Source organism: Takifugu rubripes, chromosome 13 (assembly GCF_901000725.2).
Source record: "Takifugu rubripes chromosome 13, fTakRub1.2, whole genome shotgun sequence".
Taxonomy (NCBI): Eukaryota; Metazoa; Chordata; class Actinopteri; order Tetraodontiformes; family Tetraodontidae; genus Takifugu; species Takifugu rubripes.
Window position 1 is genome coordinate 13,202,977 of NC_042297.1, and position 17,616 is coordinate 13,220,592.

The 17,616-nt window shown below is 43.0% G+C and overlaps 1 protein-coding gene across 3 annotated transcripts in view; it reads right to left on the minus strand.

Moving 5' to 3' along the window:
* kcnq1.1 (potassium voltage-gated channel, KQT-like subfamily, member 1.1) overlaps positions 1–17,155 on the minus strand; it is a 28,909-nt gene extending 11,754 nt beyond the window's left edge. Inside the window, exons 1-7 of one of the 3 annotated variants that reach the window (XR_003890623.1) lie at positions 16,463–17,155; positions 12,639–12,729; positions 6,964–7,090; positions 6,310–6,388; positions 5,492–5,588; positions 1,893–2,030; positions 311–421 (exon numbers count right to left, since the gene is read on the minus strand). Coding sequence is in view for 2 of the 3 variants with exons in the window: in XM_011610197.2 (XP_011608499.1) it covers positions 311–421; positions 1,893–2,030; positions 5,492–5,588; positions 6,310–6,388; positions 6,964–7,090; positions 12,639–12,729; positions 16,463–16,800 (981 nt within the window). In the remaining variant the exon portion in view is untranslated. The remainder of the gene's footprint in view (positions 1–310; positions 422–1,892; positions 2,031–5,491; positions 5,589–6,309; positions 6,389–6,963; positions 7,091–12,638; positions 12,730–16,462) is intronic. The other 2 variants (XM_029846761.1, XM_011610197.2) reach the window with 2 other exon arrangements.
* Between the last annotated feature and the right edge of the window lie 461 nt (positions 17,156–17,616).

Consider the following 17,616-nt stretch of genomic DNA (forward strand, 5'->3'; position numbering starts at 1 on the left):
AGAGTCGGACCATTATGGGGCACATAAAGGCTTTCTGTCATTCTGCCTTCTGTCATTCTGCCTCCCACCTGTGAAATATTCCCTGACGACAATTTAAATGCAAACTCAGCTGAGCCACACGCATTTCTATTTGCTCTTTTCATTCAACTAACCCTACAGTGGTGTTGACGAAGCCTCCTTTCGGGGTGTATCTGCAGTTTCCATTTGCCTAACATCTAAACTGAGAGTGGGTCGCACCGTGCGCACGCGTGAGGCACCCAGGGCTGGAAGCTGCTCGCACTCGGCGTGAGCATCTTTTTTTTTTACTTACAGCAGGCAGAGCAAAGAAGGAGATGGCGAATACTGAGAAACAGGACGCGATGGTTTTTCCAATCCAGGTCTGTGGCACCTTGTCTCCGTACCCAATAGTGGTCACTGTGACCTTTGAAAAGAACATGAGAATGAAAATCATGCCAGCAAATTTGTTTTTAAAAAAAGGGTGTTTAACATGGTAAACCCTGGACACGCTCTCCATTGGGAGGAGATGTTTGTTTTTTGGATGCAGATCCATCAGATGTAGTTTAGCCCCACCATTTTCTCTCAATTTTAATGTGGATTATATGATAATGGGTTCTGGTTTCATTCCCAAAGATGTCACTGTACAATAGATAGAAGGCTAACAGTGAAAGTGTAGAAAACAATTAAAGGAATGCAAAGTGTCCTGCTCCCCACCAGGAGGTGAGCCATGGGTCAGCTAGCAAAGGAAGAGTAGAGAGAAGAAGATGGTAGAGAATGGCTCAGATGAGTTGCACAGAATCTAATTGGAGCCTTTTGCTGTAGCATCTTATCTCCATTTTAAATTTCCATCCCTCTGATACTCGTCATACACACTAAGAGACGGTGAGGATGGGAAAGAGGTCCCAAGGCTGATAAAATGTGCAGTGAAAATATAGTAAGTAAGCAAACCTTGAACATTTTATGAGTTGCTTGTGTGTGTATGTGTGCACATGAGTGTGTGTTGTTTAATATCAAAACCCTGAAGTTTCCAGGCAGCAGAGTGGGAGGTGACTTATTGTCTGAAAATAAAATTGTATCGTGTATTCTCGACACTAGTTATTTTTCTGTTATATTAGCGGCCCACTGGATGTGCCCTGGGGCTTTCACACAACTCCCACTAAGACGACTGTAGTACAGATAAAACAGTCTATATTTGACCTTTCACCCCCAAATGCTGCTTAAAAAAACGAGTCAGCATTTACCATGAAATAATAACACTGGTATGAAAGGCACTAAAGAAACCTTTAATGTCATAAATTAGCAATTTATCACATATTCAAGTGGTAAATGTTTTGTTTTTAGTTGGGCTGGTATGCTAAATTTTAGCCTCTGCACTTGGTCAATTATAGATGATGTATTTGATAACCTTACATGACAATAACTCTTTCCTTCTTTTGAGACAGCTGAAGGCCTCATGGAACAATGAACCTTGGCTAAGCAGTAAGAACCAAACGAGGTGCCCAGGTTGGGGTCAGTGCATCAGAGTTGAAATGCTGCACCTCCTTGTCCACAAAGGTGCTCGGGACACTCCATCACGATGCCTCCAGAGTATAGGCCGAAGTTTATAGACTAGAGTTAGCGCCACCCAAAGGCATTGTTCAACTTAAAGCCGAAGCGTCGAGGCATTTCACGGTCTCTTCAACCTCCGACAATCTACGGACCCTGCAAGGAGATCTGACTGGCCTTTGAATATTAAATTTGGTATCAAATTAGAGCCTCTAATGGTATTGTCGATGTTCATTTGTGCAGCTCTAGTCTTATTAGAATGTATGAGAAATGTTCCCCATAAACGAGCATTTTTAATAAGCATGTATGGAATTAATATTAGGCAAACAAGCGCACACTCATATGCCTACCACTCCCCACCACAGGGCATCTGCATAGTTTCGGAACTCCGTGGAGCCCCCGCTGATGGCATACGTCTCTGCCAGGTACACAAAGTACGAGGAGAAGATCAGGCTCAGAAAGCCGATGTATAATGTCGTTATCAGCTCCTGAAATGAGAATGCGAAAAAGTCACCACGCAGTTCACATCTGAATATTCATGCTCCCTAAAAGTCTTTAAATTGTGATTTCCTTTTGGCACGGACAAGACGCGTCTGACGCACGTGTCTTTCCCGGCATTCCTCCTGATGTGGTGCTGCAGCACCTGCAGCAGGCCTGTAATGGCGCCGGAGCCTGCAGCAGGCTGCAGCAGCTCCACAGCGGGGCGTAGAAAATGGGTTGACGTTTCAACCCTCTAAATATACAGCACCGCTGTGAAAGGAGAGAGGCTGTGACCGCAAGAATTATGCGGAAGTGAAGGTAAGGGAAGGCTGGCAGAGGCTGCTGCTGAACTCAAACACACATCGAAAGGGTTGATAACACGACGCGATGTCGCACATGTGACTCAAAAGGCTGTGGGTATTTTAATCCCCGGTGCTTTCTGAGGGGTTTAAAATGAAGTCAATTGCGTCTGGCTACTTCGTCTAAATGAACGTCTTGGCACTGCTTCAGTCTGAAATGTGCACTCTGTCATTTTCTGACCGATTTACACTGAAAACTGACATCTGCAAGCTTAATTGAGTTGAAATCTTAACTCTTAATCAATGTTCTGAAATGCTGAGGATGCTTATGTTCTGGTTATTTTTAGTAATTAGATGCTTGGTGTCTGAAGGGGTGTGAATAAGGCTTTACTTGGCTCAATCTGATGCTCAGGTGGGAAAAACATGTCACGCTGATTTGCAATACTTTGATTGTATTAAATTGTCTGAAACTGCTGGAGAATTTTACATTTTGTAATTATATTTTTTGGCCATTGGATTCCCCTTTATTCCCGCACCCACTTCTACTAAAATCCCTCTTTATGAAGTTAAAAAGGAATCAAGTCCAGCAGAGCTTAAACCAGAGATCTAAGAGGAAGACAATCACTAATTAGCACAGGACCCTTGATTCAGCTTTAAACCCAAACTACTTATCTCTCCCAGTGTACTATTTAAAAGAACAATCAAGCTTCATGTTGCAGATTCATCGAGGAAATGCCTGTGATTTGTTCAGGGGGTCTAATTGGGCTTGACTCTAATCCTCCCTGACTGTAATTGGACGACCGCTTTGTGGAAGAGCTCTTTAAGTGAATGTTCTCCTTGCTCTCACCTACTACGTGATTTAAAATGTGTTTAGCCGCTCAGAGCACTGGAGCTACACTAAACTGGACTGCCTGCCCAATGAGTCAAATTCTTATTCGTGTCTCGGCACAAAAATGTCACGCCTGGCGATGAGAGAGAGCGGCAGCATTTACTTGCAGGATTGATTTAGAAACTAGCTGAATTTTTGCTTTCCTTGAAATATTATTATGCTATCTTACACTCCATGGCCACTTTATTAGGTACAGCTTTGCCAATAAACGGTTGGACTCTCTTTTGCCATCAGAACCGCCTTAATTCTTCATAACATTCTTTCATAAAGGTGTTGGAAACAGTCCTCAGAGATTTTGGTCCATATTGTCACGAGAGGTTCACCAAGTTGCTGCAGATTTGTTGGCTGCACATCTATGATGTGCAGCTCCCGTTCCACCACATCCCAAAGATATCTATTGGACTGAGCTCTGGTGTCTGTGGAGGCCGATGGAGTTCAGGGAACTCATGGTCATGTTCCACAAACCAGTTTGAGGATAGGAGCTCTGTGACATGGTGCATTATCCTGCTGGCAGTAGCCATCAGAACATGAGTGCGTTGTGGCCATAAAGGGACGGACATGGTCAGCAGCAATATTCTGGTAGGCTGCGGCATTTACTAAGGAGCCCAAAGTGTGCCGAAAAATATCCCTCCCACCAGCGCCACCACGACCATCAGCTTGAACCAATGAGACAAGGCAGGACAGATCCAAGCTTTCAAGTTGTTTATGCCAATATTCAGATTTTTCAATCTTCCTGTTGTTCAGTTTTACTGAGACTGTACGAATCGCAGTCAGCCCGTCTGGCACCAACAACCAGGCCACGTTCAAAGTCATTTAAATGCCAAAATTCACTGAGTTGCATCCATGTGATGGGCTGATTGTGTGTAAACAAGCGCTTGAATGGGTAGACCTAATAAAGCAGCCGGTGAGCACACATTTTATTCATAATAGAGGGAAAATTTGTACACATCAAACCAGGACTGTGATTCCATGATGCTTTCATCCTCCAGCAATACATGCAAATTATCAGTCAAAGCATCTTGGAAATGACAGTTGTTTAATGTATTTAGGTACATCTTTCCGTTGTCTCCTCCACAGATTTACAGGGATTTCCATGCTTTGTTGTTGCTCTGACCTGGAAAACATTCAGAATATATTCGTTCTGAAAGCCGGAAAAAAATAACTGTGCAAATTGTGTTTACAAGCCGAAAGCACTAAAATGCTACCTGGTGTGTACTAAGACGCTGTTGTACCACATAGCCGGGATGGTGATTGAAGTGAAGGCAACTCCATTTACTTTTAAACTCCAGCTGGGTACACAGAAGGGCTGCAATATCATGTGACGTGATGACTTAACCAGTTAGGAACTCCCCGAGGAACAATTATGGGAGTTATGGCTCACTAGCATCCAGCTGGCTGATGGCAATTTGACCTTCTCCAGCACTTATTCAGTGGTGGTGTGCTATATTTCACCAGGGCTGTTAGCGGTGCGCAGAGGCATCCCATCACTTCACAGCAAACTGGGTAATGCAAATAAAGACACCTCTGCTTCTGGTGAGACCCCAGTTAGACTATATCAGACAATCCCAGTCGTATTCTGGCCCTTGTGGATGTCCTCTCCCTCTGTTTTACGTGATGCGGATGGCACATTTTGACTATTTTCCTTATACGATAAAAACGGGAGTTGACAGATGGCTGTAACATCCCGGGTTATCGGGAGCTTCTCTTTTGTCATTCAGATGATAAATGATGCATCTGACAACAAGAAAAAAAACGTGGTTTGGTTTGTAAAATGATTCCGATAAAGAAACTTCAAGCAAAACAAGGAACGCGTGGCAACCGCTGCACAAGGGTCCCTTTCGACCTTGTTTAGAAGAAGGCCTGCACTCCCCCCGCTGCTGATGAACAATCTCAGGGCCAGAAATATGATCCTTGGCTGAGGCCAATTCGAAAGAGGCACAGTAGGGGCTGAGCGGCAGCCATTGTATGATGGTCACCTTCATTATTGTTTTTATTTCGATATCAAAGACACGCAATCACCCCTGAAGGTAATCATGGACATCTTTGTTGCCAAATGATGCTCTGGAGGGAAATACACTGTAACGTGCTACGTGGTGAATGATGAACATTCTTTCTCTTTTTATGTACATTCCCCTGTGGTAACTCTGCATCTTTCAGTAAAAAAACAAAAACCAAAACAGCAAGTTGAGGACATCAATTCTCTATAGGCAGCATCCAGCGGACTAATAACACCAAGCCGTGTTTTTATTTTAAATATAGTTGTAAAGGAAAGTGCGTTCACCTGCCGATGGATGTAGACGACAGAGCCCAGGAGACGCCACGTCCCACCCTGCCGGTCCACGTGGAGCATTCTCAGGATCTGCAGGAAGCGGATCCCTCTGGAAAATACCAGTGTTTAAAGGCTGACGCTGTCCCTGCATGTAGGCAGGTATGTAAACTGTGTGAGTGATTGGGCTACGACAGTTCCTTTGAGAAAGCATTTTAGGGCTGCAGGTGTTTTTGTTCCCACTCAGCTGGCGGAACATTACAGCAGCTCTTGTGTCACCTGGCTCACACTGGGCTGAGTTGACTTCAGCTCTTTTTATAGATCACTGAACCAGTTGCTTTCAGACTTCCTGCCATATCGGCTTTATTATATTTTTTCCGTGGGACTATGTGCTTCGTATCTTTCTAAAGTTGTAAAGATATGAAATTTACTGGAAGATAATTTGACTAAAAGCATCTCTTAAACCTTTTGACTTTTAGTTTAAGAGGCCTCAGTCACTCTGGGGAACGCATCCATGTCTGTGGAGTCGTCCACAGCCACCAAAGCTCAATAAGAGCTAATGAAAATGATTTTGCATGACCGCCCTACACCAAATTGGACCAAGGTGAGAAAAACTTGTATTATTTCCACATCAGGGAACATGAAAACACAAATTGATCCAGTGATCTTGACTGTTAAGCAGTTCATCCTGAACCTTTGACCTTTGATCTCTGATTTCAATGGCTGTGCTACATTTTCCTCCAGAATAATGGGCTTATAGATCCTCAGGGTAATATGTCTATGTCACTGACAACAACAGAAAGAATTATTGTGTATTAAAGAGGTGCTCTTACCTGACAGCAGAGGTAGCGAAGACCTGGCCTTTGGAGCCCACTGAGAGCACAATCACTGAGGCAACAACTACAATCAGGTCTGTGTTGACAAAGGGGGATATTAATAACACGGAAAACATCAAAATGGCTGAAAACTGTCCTAAAAATTACAATATAGATACAACATTATATCCATATCATCTGGTTGCATGATGATTTTCGGAGCTTATCAGTTGTTAGAATATAATAACAACAGTATTAATAATATTAGTAATACCAGTTCTACTGCTAATAATAGCCACATTTAGAAATTCAGAATATGCCAAAGAAAGGAGCTTCCACAAAAATGGATGGTTTTCCATTACTTGAAAGTGATCATTTTTCATTAAAACGCACGGTACAAATCCACCGAGGTTAGAGGGGTTGACGATAATATTCATTCTGACATTTATTGCTGCATATAAAAACATTTGATGTTTCCCTTTTAAAGAATAAGGAAAATAATAAGGTAGCCAGGGAAATATTGCAGTGACAGTTTTAATTTCATGGCAAATTTGTCGAAGACATTTCATTTGGGTGGCAGCTAAGTGCGTATTAAAGACGATGTTTAAATACACTGTGTGGGAAGTGACTGAGACGTCTGCTTGTGCGGGTATGAGGGAACTGTCTCCCCACCTATAATGGATATCGGCTTCCTGGCAAAGCGCAGCCGACCCCAGACGCCGACATATTTACTGCGGCAGCCGGCTGACCAGAGACGGATAAAATACTCCATACCGAAGAACACCACAAGGACGATCTCCTGCCAAAGACATGAAAGAAGGAGATGGAGACAGATGAGGGGCCAGAGGAAAAGAATCTCACCGGTGTAATGCTGGAGAGGGTCAGCCAGCACCTGAACAGCTGCTTCAGCAAAGTGCGCTTTAATTCAACAGCAATACATTAAGGAGTATTGATTATTTCCACAGAAATGCCATTTATCACAGTTTAATTTGCACCATATGACGATGTAATTCTTCATTTTGCCTGCAAAATTTACATGAGGCTGAGAAACAACAGAAAAAATTAACATCAGGATGAAAGAAAACAGCCCATAAAGATGCGGATAACTGTTGTTTATCATCCTGTCGTGTCATTGGGACACATTTGTGTGTCTGCTTCTGCTCGCGCTTTCCTCTGTTTCCGGAGAATCAGGATTCCCTCTTTTCCTTATTGTTATTTTTTGTTATTTATTTATTTTTATTCTTTTTTTTTGGGGGGGGGGGGGTTGCCCGAAATTTAATAAAACTGGCAGAATCAGCACTTGCCTATTGCTCAACACGAAGCCAACAAACCACTCAAGCCTCCTTCATTAACAGCTAATTTGTTGGAAGTCTCTTCCTGTGATCCTTCAGGATAAATTGATTTTGTTTTTTGCTTTTTTAAATCAATACAAGCAAACAGCTGAACCAAAGAATGCACATTGATGAACTGGCATCTAAGCAACTTCTTTAACGAACCTCTGAGTTAAGTGACTTGCGTCTGTAGAGCCTCTGAAAAGGAATCAGGGTCTTTGCATTGCAGTTTAATACGCATATAAACATCTTAACTAAAATAACTTTTTAAATATGATCGTTTATTTAAATACATTTTTGTCCATTGGGACCTTGATTTTGTACAATACACATTTTACATTTTCCTACTCCTTCAGGAACTTGTTTGATTTACTCAGAGCATCAACAATTTGTTCCTCTGGTACAGCGAAGACAAATATTGTGTTCAGGTCTGACAGGATTGTCTTGATTTATTCAGTGAGGATTTCATTATCAAGGTGTAACAAGTGATCTGAAGAACAAGCTTTAATAAAACATTGATGTGGATTTTCCAGATATTCTTTCATGCTGGAGCATTTCAAAGCACCATTTTCTATTGGCAAACAATGTATATATTTAAGAAGAAATGTCTCACCCTGACATCCCAAAGACTTTGTGGGTTTTATTATCAACAGTAAATAATAGCAAGGTAATAAATGCTAAGAGCAGTGCCCGTAGTGGTGCATGGGAAAGAAACATTCCTGCATCATTCCTGCATCCACAACAACAGCTGAAAACACACATCTGAGCCTGATTTAAGATATTTGCCCCTGAATGAGACATGAAAACTGCCCTTTTTGGTGTTTTTGTTGTCTTAGTAGTTTTTACAGTGTTTCTCTTTTGTTCATTTTGGGTTTCCTCTTTTGGAATCCAAACCATCCACTTTGATTCAGTGTGCATGTCCGTGACTAAGTAGATCTCCAGTCAAAACTGTTTCCCAAACAGCTCACAGCCACAAATTATTTTAAAAATTCAAGAGTGGAGAAATATCGTTCTCTGCCAAAGAACAAGTGTTGTTCCAGCCTTCCTGCTGTGACTCCCATATCTCCTCCTCACAACCATCACCTTTCTCTCACCTCACCCTCTCAGAAAACAGAACTGGGAGAGTACAAACATGGCAATTTACCCGGTCGCCTCCCCCACTGGAGGATCCTCCCTTTAAAACACATTCTGACCTGGATCCATTAGTGTTTTAAATGATCTGCCCACAGTTTGCACCCTCTTTCTGCATCCTCCCCAGATATCCACTCAGCCTTTTTCATCCTCTCATTCCAGGAAGGAACTTTACATTAGGCCTCTCATTGCCTCCCTGACATTATTCTGTAATACCTTTAAGTCCTTCTGACCCCCCCCCCCCGCCAAAAAAAAAAAACGCAGGCCGACAAAGTGAATCCTTTGGGCAAACCGCCAAACATTCAGCCAAATACCCAAACATGGCGGGTCACTGCTGCCTCTCCGACGCAGCTCTGCTGACCTTGGACGTGCGAGTTGAAAAAAAGTATATGACAAAAAAGATGCTTCCAAGTTAGGGAGGAGAGGCTGGAAAGGCAGCAGGGTCAGAGCAAATCTAAACTAGGCAGCGCAGAACAGACGCAGGCTGCCGGGACCCAGAGGAGAAGAGATGGATGTTTGTGATCTTGATAAGGTTAGCGGCACAGCAATTATTCATTATCTGCGTCGGGGAAAAAAAGAATAGAAAGATTAAGCATCGCCAGAGGGCAAACTGAAGCCTGAAAAATGTTTTTTTTTGCTGTAAAATATTCTATGGTTGCGGCTGCTGTTGACAGAATTATGGCTCTAACTCTCGACGAATCTGTCGGGCGGGGGTGGTAATTCTCTGGGTCAAGAAACACCACGACCACTTCATCTCCTGATCCTGGTCACTCGTGACACACTTCTGTCCGTCCTTAAAGAAAATCCCTGAGACGTTTTATCCTTTCTTTGGGCGTCTTTTGTTTGAGCCCCAGCGATTTGTCCCTTGTGCAAACAGCTCCGGTGCTCAGCGGCGAGTGTTCTGGAGTTAACTTTGCCGCATTTACTATTGATTCCAAGGGAAGAGCTTTGGTCCTCATGGGTCTGCATGGCACTGAAAATGTCTGTTAAAAAATGGGGGAAGGGGGGAAAAAACCCTTTCAAGTGTAACTAAACTGTTTTTGTGAGGAAACCTTCAGGTCAATCAACGCATGAAATTGGTTTTCAAATATCCAGCGCAGGCTCTTGATTTTATTTTTTGCTTTTGATTGTCGCAGAAGCACCTCTAAGCCAACAAATATTAATATATGGTGTCGATCAGGTTGAAATAAACCTGTTTAAGTCCAACTCCAATTGTTTCAGATATCATAGTTACTCCTGTTTGTTGATGACACCCAAAAATAGACAGAATGGAGAATTTAGCCGGAGGAAGATATCTGAGGCAGAAACAAACTGCAGTGTCGACAGTCCTGTTGGAGGACAACATGTGCATTTTGCTTGTGAAATATTGGATTTCCTGATGAGAGATCTTCATTTTACTTGTTTGTTTACATTGTTGTGCTTGTTTTTGCGTGACTTCTCCATTTACAGATGTATAACTAAACTGGGAATCTTGATCAGTTGAGATGACCTATGCAGACTCACATCAATTGTTACCCTTTGTGAATTTTATTCTTCTTTTTCTGAACTTTTATTGAAATCACTAAAAGCCAACTTTCTCCCCCAACAGAATTCTTACTTTTTTTTCTCAATTTTTCAATCCCAAGCACCTTTTACCAGATATTCAGACAAGTATCGTAGCAAAACAAAGATTACCCAAATTACAGCTGTTTTTATACCTTTATCTCCACATCAACTAGTACTATGTTATCTCATGGTAACAAACTTTGCGCATCACAAGATTATCGACCTAATCGTGTAGTTCAGTCTTAATGTCAATGGAAATACAGCATAATATATTTTTTAAAAAGACCGGAGATTACGCTGGTTTCACGATTATGTCAACCTCTGCTTTCGCTGTGTAAACACAGCTTTAAATCAGGCTGCTGAGCTGCAGCTTCAGAGTCCGAAAAGAAAGACAGAGGAGTCAGAAGCCGTAGGTGTTAATGAGACCAAAATCAGTGACTCAGAGAAATATAATCACATTTCCTGAGTTGATTCTGGGGCTTGTCAGCCATGTTTTAGCTCTGCTGGAGTCTGTCCAGGCACAAGAGCAGATCCTGAATGTTCAGAAAAAAGAGTTGCAGCTCTGCTGCACTGTGTGTTCGGAATAACAATAATGTTTGTTTATCGACCTCATCATTATGCAATTAGAAAGTATATTTCACATGTCATTGTACATGTCCCGTATCTAGTTTAACAATTAAGGATCAATTTTATGACAATCTCAACCAATAATTATGAACACTGTGGTTTTTTTGTTCCTCCACTGGTGTAAATTCAGTTCAGAGGACAAATAATGGAGGATTATGATGCATGTGTTTTACTTCGTCATGCTTCAAGTACTGTCTGGCCCTCTTTCTCTAATTACTGCTGTTGCCATGGATACATGGGCCCACTGGATGGGACTGGTGCACTCTGTCCCTTTCAGGATGTTTTCTTGAGACACACATTCGGACACACAGTCACAACAGGATGTCTACTGTAATACAAGAGACTCACTTACATTTACATTCTACATGGAAATAGAAAAGAAAAATTATTTGGCATTCTGTAAATTTTGCTCACAATCAAAGAATATGGCCAGAAGCCTTAGCTTATATAAAATGTGTGTATAACGCTTGATACGATCGATCTCTCTTGGATTTAATCTTTAGACAATCAAAGGTAAAAGACCATCTGGAATCAGAAGTATCACCAAAATGTAATGAGCTCTTTTCTGGCTCATTATTAACATTTCCCGAAAATGTCATTAAAATCTGTTCATACCATTTGGATTTATTATCCTAAAGGTATGACAAACAGCAGCTGTTACATAAACACTTACTAGTGTTTATGTAGGCACGTGTACACTGATCTATCATCGTTTTATCACCATGTTTAAAAATGTCAACACATTCTTGCTATATTCATATTCATCTAGCTGTGTATTCCCTAACTTCCAGTCTGTTTTGTATAAGAGTGTTATAGCTGGGTTGTTTCCAGCTGAGTTTGCCTGTGAGGGCATAACCCCCCCTTTCTTTCTCTAAACAAAGTTTGCATGTTGGGAGGATGTAGGTTATTTCAAGCTTTGTACATGACTAATGCTGTTTTTTGATCCACCAGGTGTCGGAATTGAAGTTTGTTTGACATTAGAAATAAAAAAAAATGGGTATGATTGTAAAAGCCAACACTATTCACTATACGTATTGCTCTTTTCTTTACTGTAAACAATTTATAGTGTAGGTTTTCAGGTCTTATTCCATTTTAAATGATGTCTATAGATCCGAAGTTTAGAAAGTGTCTAACGTTTGATAACAAACCGATGCTTTTGGAAATATGGGATCTTACATGGTTCAACTGTGATGAGGACAATGAGGGACACGCAGTTGTTTATTTCCTGAGCATGCTCTTCTCTCCTATAATGAGGTACCAAAGCATGTAAAGAACAGACTGAGAAGGACAAGATGCCCTGCAACCACTGGGTTTTCAGAATCATTTAACAGTTATCATGTGTTCAGCCCGATTTTTTCATACTTCAGCGACATTGTTGGTTTCCATCATCCACCTTAACTGGGTCTGTCTCCCAGTCCAGGTCACAGGGGGAACTAAAAAACTATCCCTGGAGCAGCTGAGCAGCAGGCTAGAAAACAGACAGTTCATTGCAGGGTACACACACAACTGACCCACTCACTCACACTAAGGAACAATTTGTCATCCTGAGCATGTGTTTGGACTGTGGGATGTATGGAGAGGCTGGAAAAAACCCAAAGGAACACAGAGAGAAGGTGAAAACTCCACAAGCAAATCACAAAACCCCCGTATGCTGCCCCATTAATTCCTGATTTAGATGGACTAATACCTATCCCAGGTGAATGGAACACTCACCACCCAGAAGAGCGTTGTCTGCGACAGGGACTGGTACTGGTCGATGGTGGACAGAACGCTGAGGATCAGACATGCCAGAACAATGAGAAACCTGCAGGAGGTAAAATGCAGCAAATGTTCATCTTGATTAATCAAAGCAGAATTTTCCAGGAGTCATGCAAGAAAACCATCAAAGCCCAGTGGCGTTGCTCATAATGACATCCGGAACATCACCTAAATTTAATCAGCCATTCAAAAGTTGCAACCTTTCTGAAAATTTCATTAAAATCAAATCAAGAACTTTTCGAATTATTTTGCTAACAGACAAATGCCGGCTGCCACGTAACCTCCTCCCTTGGCAGTGGGAAAAAAACACAGTTGCATCACAAGTTACACAATGTGAAATAAAAATGGAATAAAGTGACAAACGTGCTAGATGTACACACACGTACACACAGTTTTAATTCTTCATAATAGAAGATTCATGTAGAAGAAATCCTATTAAATCAGGCGGATGAGGAGAGTCAGGAGGGCAGAACCAACGGGCGTATAGGTGAAGATGCTTCCTCACCCTGGTAAACGTTAGACGCCATTAACACTGTTTCATGCCATTTATCCCAGAACAGGACTACGGAGCTGCTGCCACCATCAGAGGCGAGCTTCTGGTGTCTGTCCTTGTCTTTGTAATGGCCTTCAAAAAATGAATGAAGTAACAAAGGTTTGGTTTTTCACCAAGTGAATGTGCACAAGGATTCATTCCACAAGTATTGTGTAAAAATAACCTGTGCACGAGCTTGCGCAGGACTGTCCTCAACAAAGTCACAAAAAGAAATGAAACCATCAAAGGTTGCCATAATCATAATGTTACATAAAAACAATTTGAATTCATCAAAAAAACAACTGACTATAATGGCACCTATAAGGGAGTGCTAGTTTCCAGTCAGGCTCTGCACCATGAAGGTCTTTATCAGGACGAGGTACGTCCTGGGTTTATTGAAAACCAGCCAGGAATCCAAATACACACTTTCAAGCTAGCACACCCGGGTTCTTGAACATGCCTGCCACACGTCAACACAGATAAAAGGCAGACGAGAGCAAATTGCTCAGGGAAGACGGACCGGTGTGTCATGGTTCAACAAAGCAGCAGCTCCCAGTCTGAATGAGCGGAGCGAACAGAGCGGAGGTGGCTCCGTCAGTTTGCTTCTGTCAGTCCTGCAAAGTGACATCCGCCATCTGCTGCTGGCGTGAAACGGAACACATCAGAGGAGCAAGACGCCGAAGCGCAAAATGCACAAAAGTTCAGGCCTGACGGAGGAAGGTTTGTTTTTTTTTAAAGAAAAGGAGAATCAGGAGGAGCGCAGACAAACGTGAGGGGGGTCCGAGTCGGTCCATTCCTCAGAAGCAGAGTGCACGCTCAGCATACCGAGCATGCACTCCTGCTTCACTTTTGATCCAATCTGACTCGTCAGTCCCTTTGTACTAACTGCACCATCATGTTCCCCCCTCCTGCTGCTCCGGTGAGCTGACAGCTGCAACAAACAAAATAATGCATTGGCTCGGCTACGTAGGCATCCAAACAAAAGCTCAAAGCAGTGGTCATATCTATTATTGATGGGCCGATTCTCCCGCACTATGCTGAATGCAGACACATGGTGGGGGGACAGAAGTACCGTCCACAAGTACAGGAGCGACACTCATTTCAATGTTCCTGGCTCCTGTCATCAAACAGCTTGTTTGGTGCTCATTTACGCTCATTTGGATCACCGACGTGAAATCCTCTACAGCGATGAACAGTGTGCCAGAGCAAAAAAAAACAAAACACAAAAGAGCTGTGGGATAGATTTCATGAGATGATAGATGGTTGTGCTTTAATTGTACTGAAGCGAGACAGAAACGGGTTATGAACTCTCTTACACCGCACACACTGTGGCATCTACAGGGTAAACAGCCTGGAGATGGAAGGTGGTCACTAACAAATGACCTTGGCCGGGTGCTCCACTAAAAGTCCGACCTCCCATGTTGAGAGAGTGACGATGAAAGCCGAGGAGCTTTCGGATAACGGGCGCTGATCGGCCTCATCTTTGATTTGAAATGAATTTAATGACTGGCCGTTGCGTGCTGCAGACCGTCTTCATACTTTATTAAATGCATTCACTTCCAGACAACCAGGCAGTGCTTTCCAGTTTTGACCGCAGTCCCTGTAAGCGTTCTGTATAACCACACAAGCAGAAAACACGCCGATGTGCAAACATGCACTCACAAGGCTACCTCTGATAAGTCCTTGGGCCGCTCTGACGTCGGTGTTCTGGGTCAGTGATAAGGCCGCGCTTGTTCTATGCTGCTTTTCTCCCACAAAGTACTGAACTGACCTCAAAGTAGCAATTTCTTTTTTTTTTATCGTTCACGTGGATTCCACAACAGAGAGAATTTGCAACAATTGGCTTCAAGTCCCTCTTTCACTGCCTATATGTCAGTTGAAAGTGTGATTTGAAGCTCTTTGTGGTTCATTGGTAAAGGTTACCTTGAACTTTGCGTGCCCTGTTTGTACAGACTCTGGCTGTGGACTGAAGTTACCACCATTGTGGATCAATTCAGAGGCAGCCTCCCATTCTGGGTGATGTTTTTATCTGTACTGGGCTGAAGTGAGAGAGAGATTTGAGAAGATTTAAACTCCCCGAATCCTAACAAGGTCAGAAACAACAATCAGACCCATGGATCCCCCTCCCCCTCCATTGTTTCATGAACTCTAAACTTTTTATTTCCTCCTGAATGATCTGAACGGACCAAATCAGACAGCCAAGCGTGCAAAGAGGAAGCTGCGTTCAAAGATCAAGTTGATTGCAAATATCGGCCTGAAAACACACAAAAGACGCTGAAAACCGCATGTTTCTCATGTTGTCATGAGACACGACAAATCAAGATACGTCATTTGTGCTCTAAGACTGAATGTGGGATAATTTCGTGCAGACTGGGTTTTACTGGGATTCTGCAGGGCTCACCATCACTGGTTTTCCTTTTACCCTCCGTATGGATGTGCATTTGATTCCCTCTCCAAATTCTAACCTGACTAAAATAAATGTGGAGCCATTCCATCCCTCAAACACTGTTAGGTCAAAGGGTGGCAGCGCCAGGCTGGACCGCTTCTACAACAGCTCACACACACACACACACAGCCAAGTTTAGCTGCCTGTTATCAGTGCTAGCAAGAAGGCTGAGGATCACGGGCCTATTTCACATTCCTATACTTGTGCTTCAGAAGTCCAACATGGATGTTCTTCACTGTCAAATATAAAGCTTTAGATTTTTTTTAGTGTGTGACGATTTCTTGATCAAACAGGTGACAGGATTATGTCCGGTCACTCTTACGTTACCTGAGACCCTATAAAGTTTACATATCGCTCCTGTCACACATTGTCCTGCTGTCCTGACAGGAAGAAGTTGGATGGGTTTGACTGTTTTGTTATTTTTGTTGCACTGTGTGGAAAAAACAGGGAAAATTAAATTCTGGGTGAAAATAGCCTCCCATGTGTGCCTAATATTCCTCCTGCGACTCCTGCGAGGACATGTTTTGTCTGAGCTTCTTCTGTGATGAAATTATACGGTGTTTCTAATCTCCAATAGCTGGCTGAGACAAAAAATTCCCCTTTGATATTCCTTGAGGGGCTTGTGTTGTGATATCTGTGCTGTATCTTCCGAAAATTCACAGGATTAACAGCGCTTTGTTCCGAGTGTTTCCAATAATCTACATGCACAATTAACTCCCGATTTAATTAGGATCGTGGAGTTGCAATTATGCCCTTGAATACCCACCGGATGTGGGCGATTATGGAAGTAAAAACACTCACACTGTGAAGTGATACAGGAGGCATTTCCAGCCAGACGGCCTTTCCAGAAAGTTGTACACGCGTCCCTGGATGTAGGCGCGGGTGAGGACCGGTCGGACCCCGGTGCTGTACACTGACATCCGAAAAGACATCCGGGGGTGAGCTGAGTACGGGTGGAGGTAGGCGGGGGGGACCTCGCTGTTGGCGGTGGCGTCTGCTGGCATTTTGCGTCCGTCGTTGCGCGCCGGCGGCTCCACGTCGGGTGCGCCAGGACCAATTTCCGACAGCTGCAAATCCAGTGGTGGTTTTCCGTGTGAGGACTTCGCCGTGCCCCCCTGGGAAGGAACGGAATCGCACATTGCGCTTTCCCGTTATCCTACTCCTCGCCTGGCCAACTTTCTCCCCCTCTACTTATTTTCCTGTATAGTTTAAACGCGCGAATGTTCGCCAGGGCGCGTTCACTTTCTGCTGCACAGCAGGGCGCACAGGCACATGGACTGCTGTTAATAATGTTCCAGACCACCGGAGATGTATTTTTTTAATTTAACTTTACGGCTCTCTGGGTTGCTGTTGATGCGGTGCGCCTCGGTCCTGAATGAATATCACCCCGCCTGTATCAGAATACTTATGAGCCTGGAGGGCTGTGGGCGCTAGGCAATGCGCAGCAGCGAACCACCAGCTGGTGAAGTATTCTGCAGTCTCACTAAAGTGTTTTAAAGCAATCTGCCGCTGATTACCTCAGTCATAATGCAGTTAACTCCCACAATAATTGGGTTGGGTTTCACACAAAATGTTACCATAAAGGCAGAAAAATTGCAACTATAAAAAGTATTAAGTGATGGGCTCCTGGTCCAGTCTGCACTTCTAAACAACTGTGAATATTTGGAATACACTAAAAACTATGAATAAAGCTAAATACAGGGGTATGCAAATGAAGAGGCTGCAGACCCGAATCTAAACATCGCTTTTGTTTTGTCCAGGGGTATTTTCATTGGTACTGAATGACACACATTGCTGGACGGATTTTATCTGCCAGTTTTATCTGCCAGTAGGCAACTGTGTCTTCTCTGTCACCTCACAACTAAGCAACAGGACAAATAACACCAACTGCTATTCAGCCATATGTCTTACCGGATAGCAACATTGTGCTTGGCTTTCTTAGAGCCACTTTATTT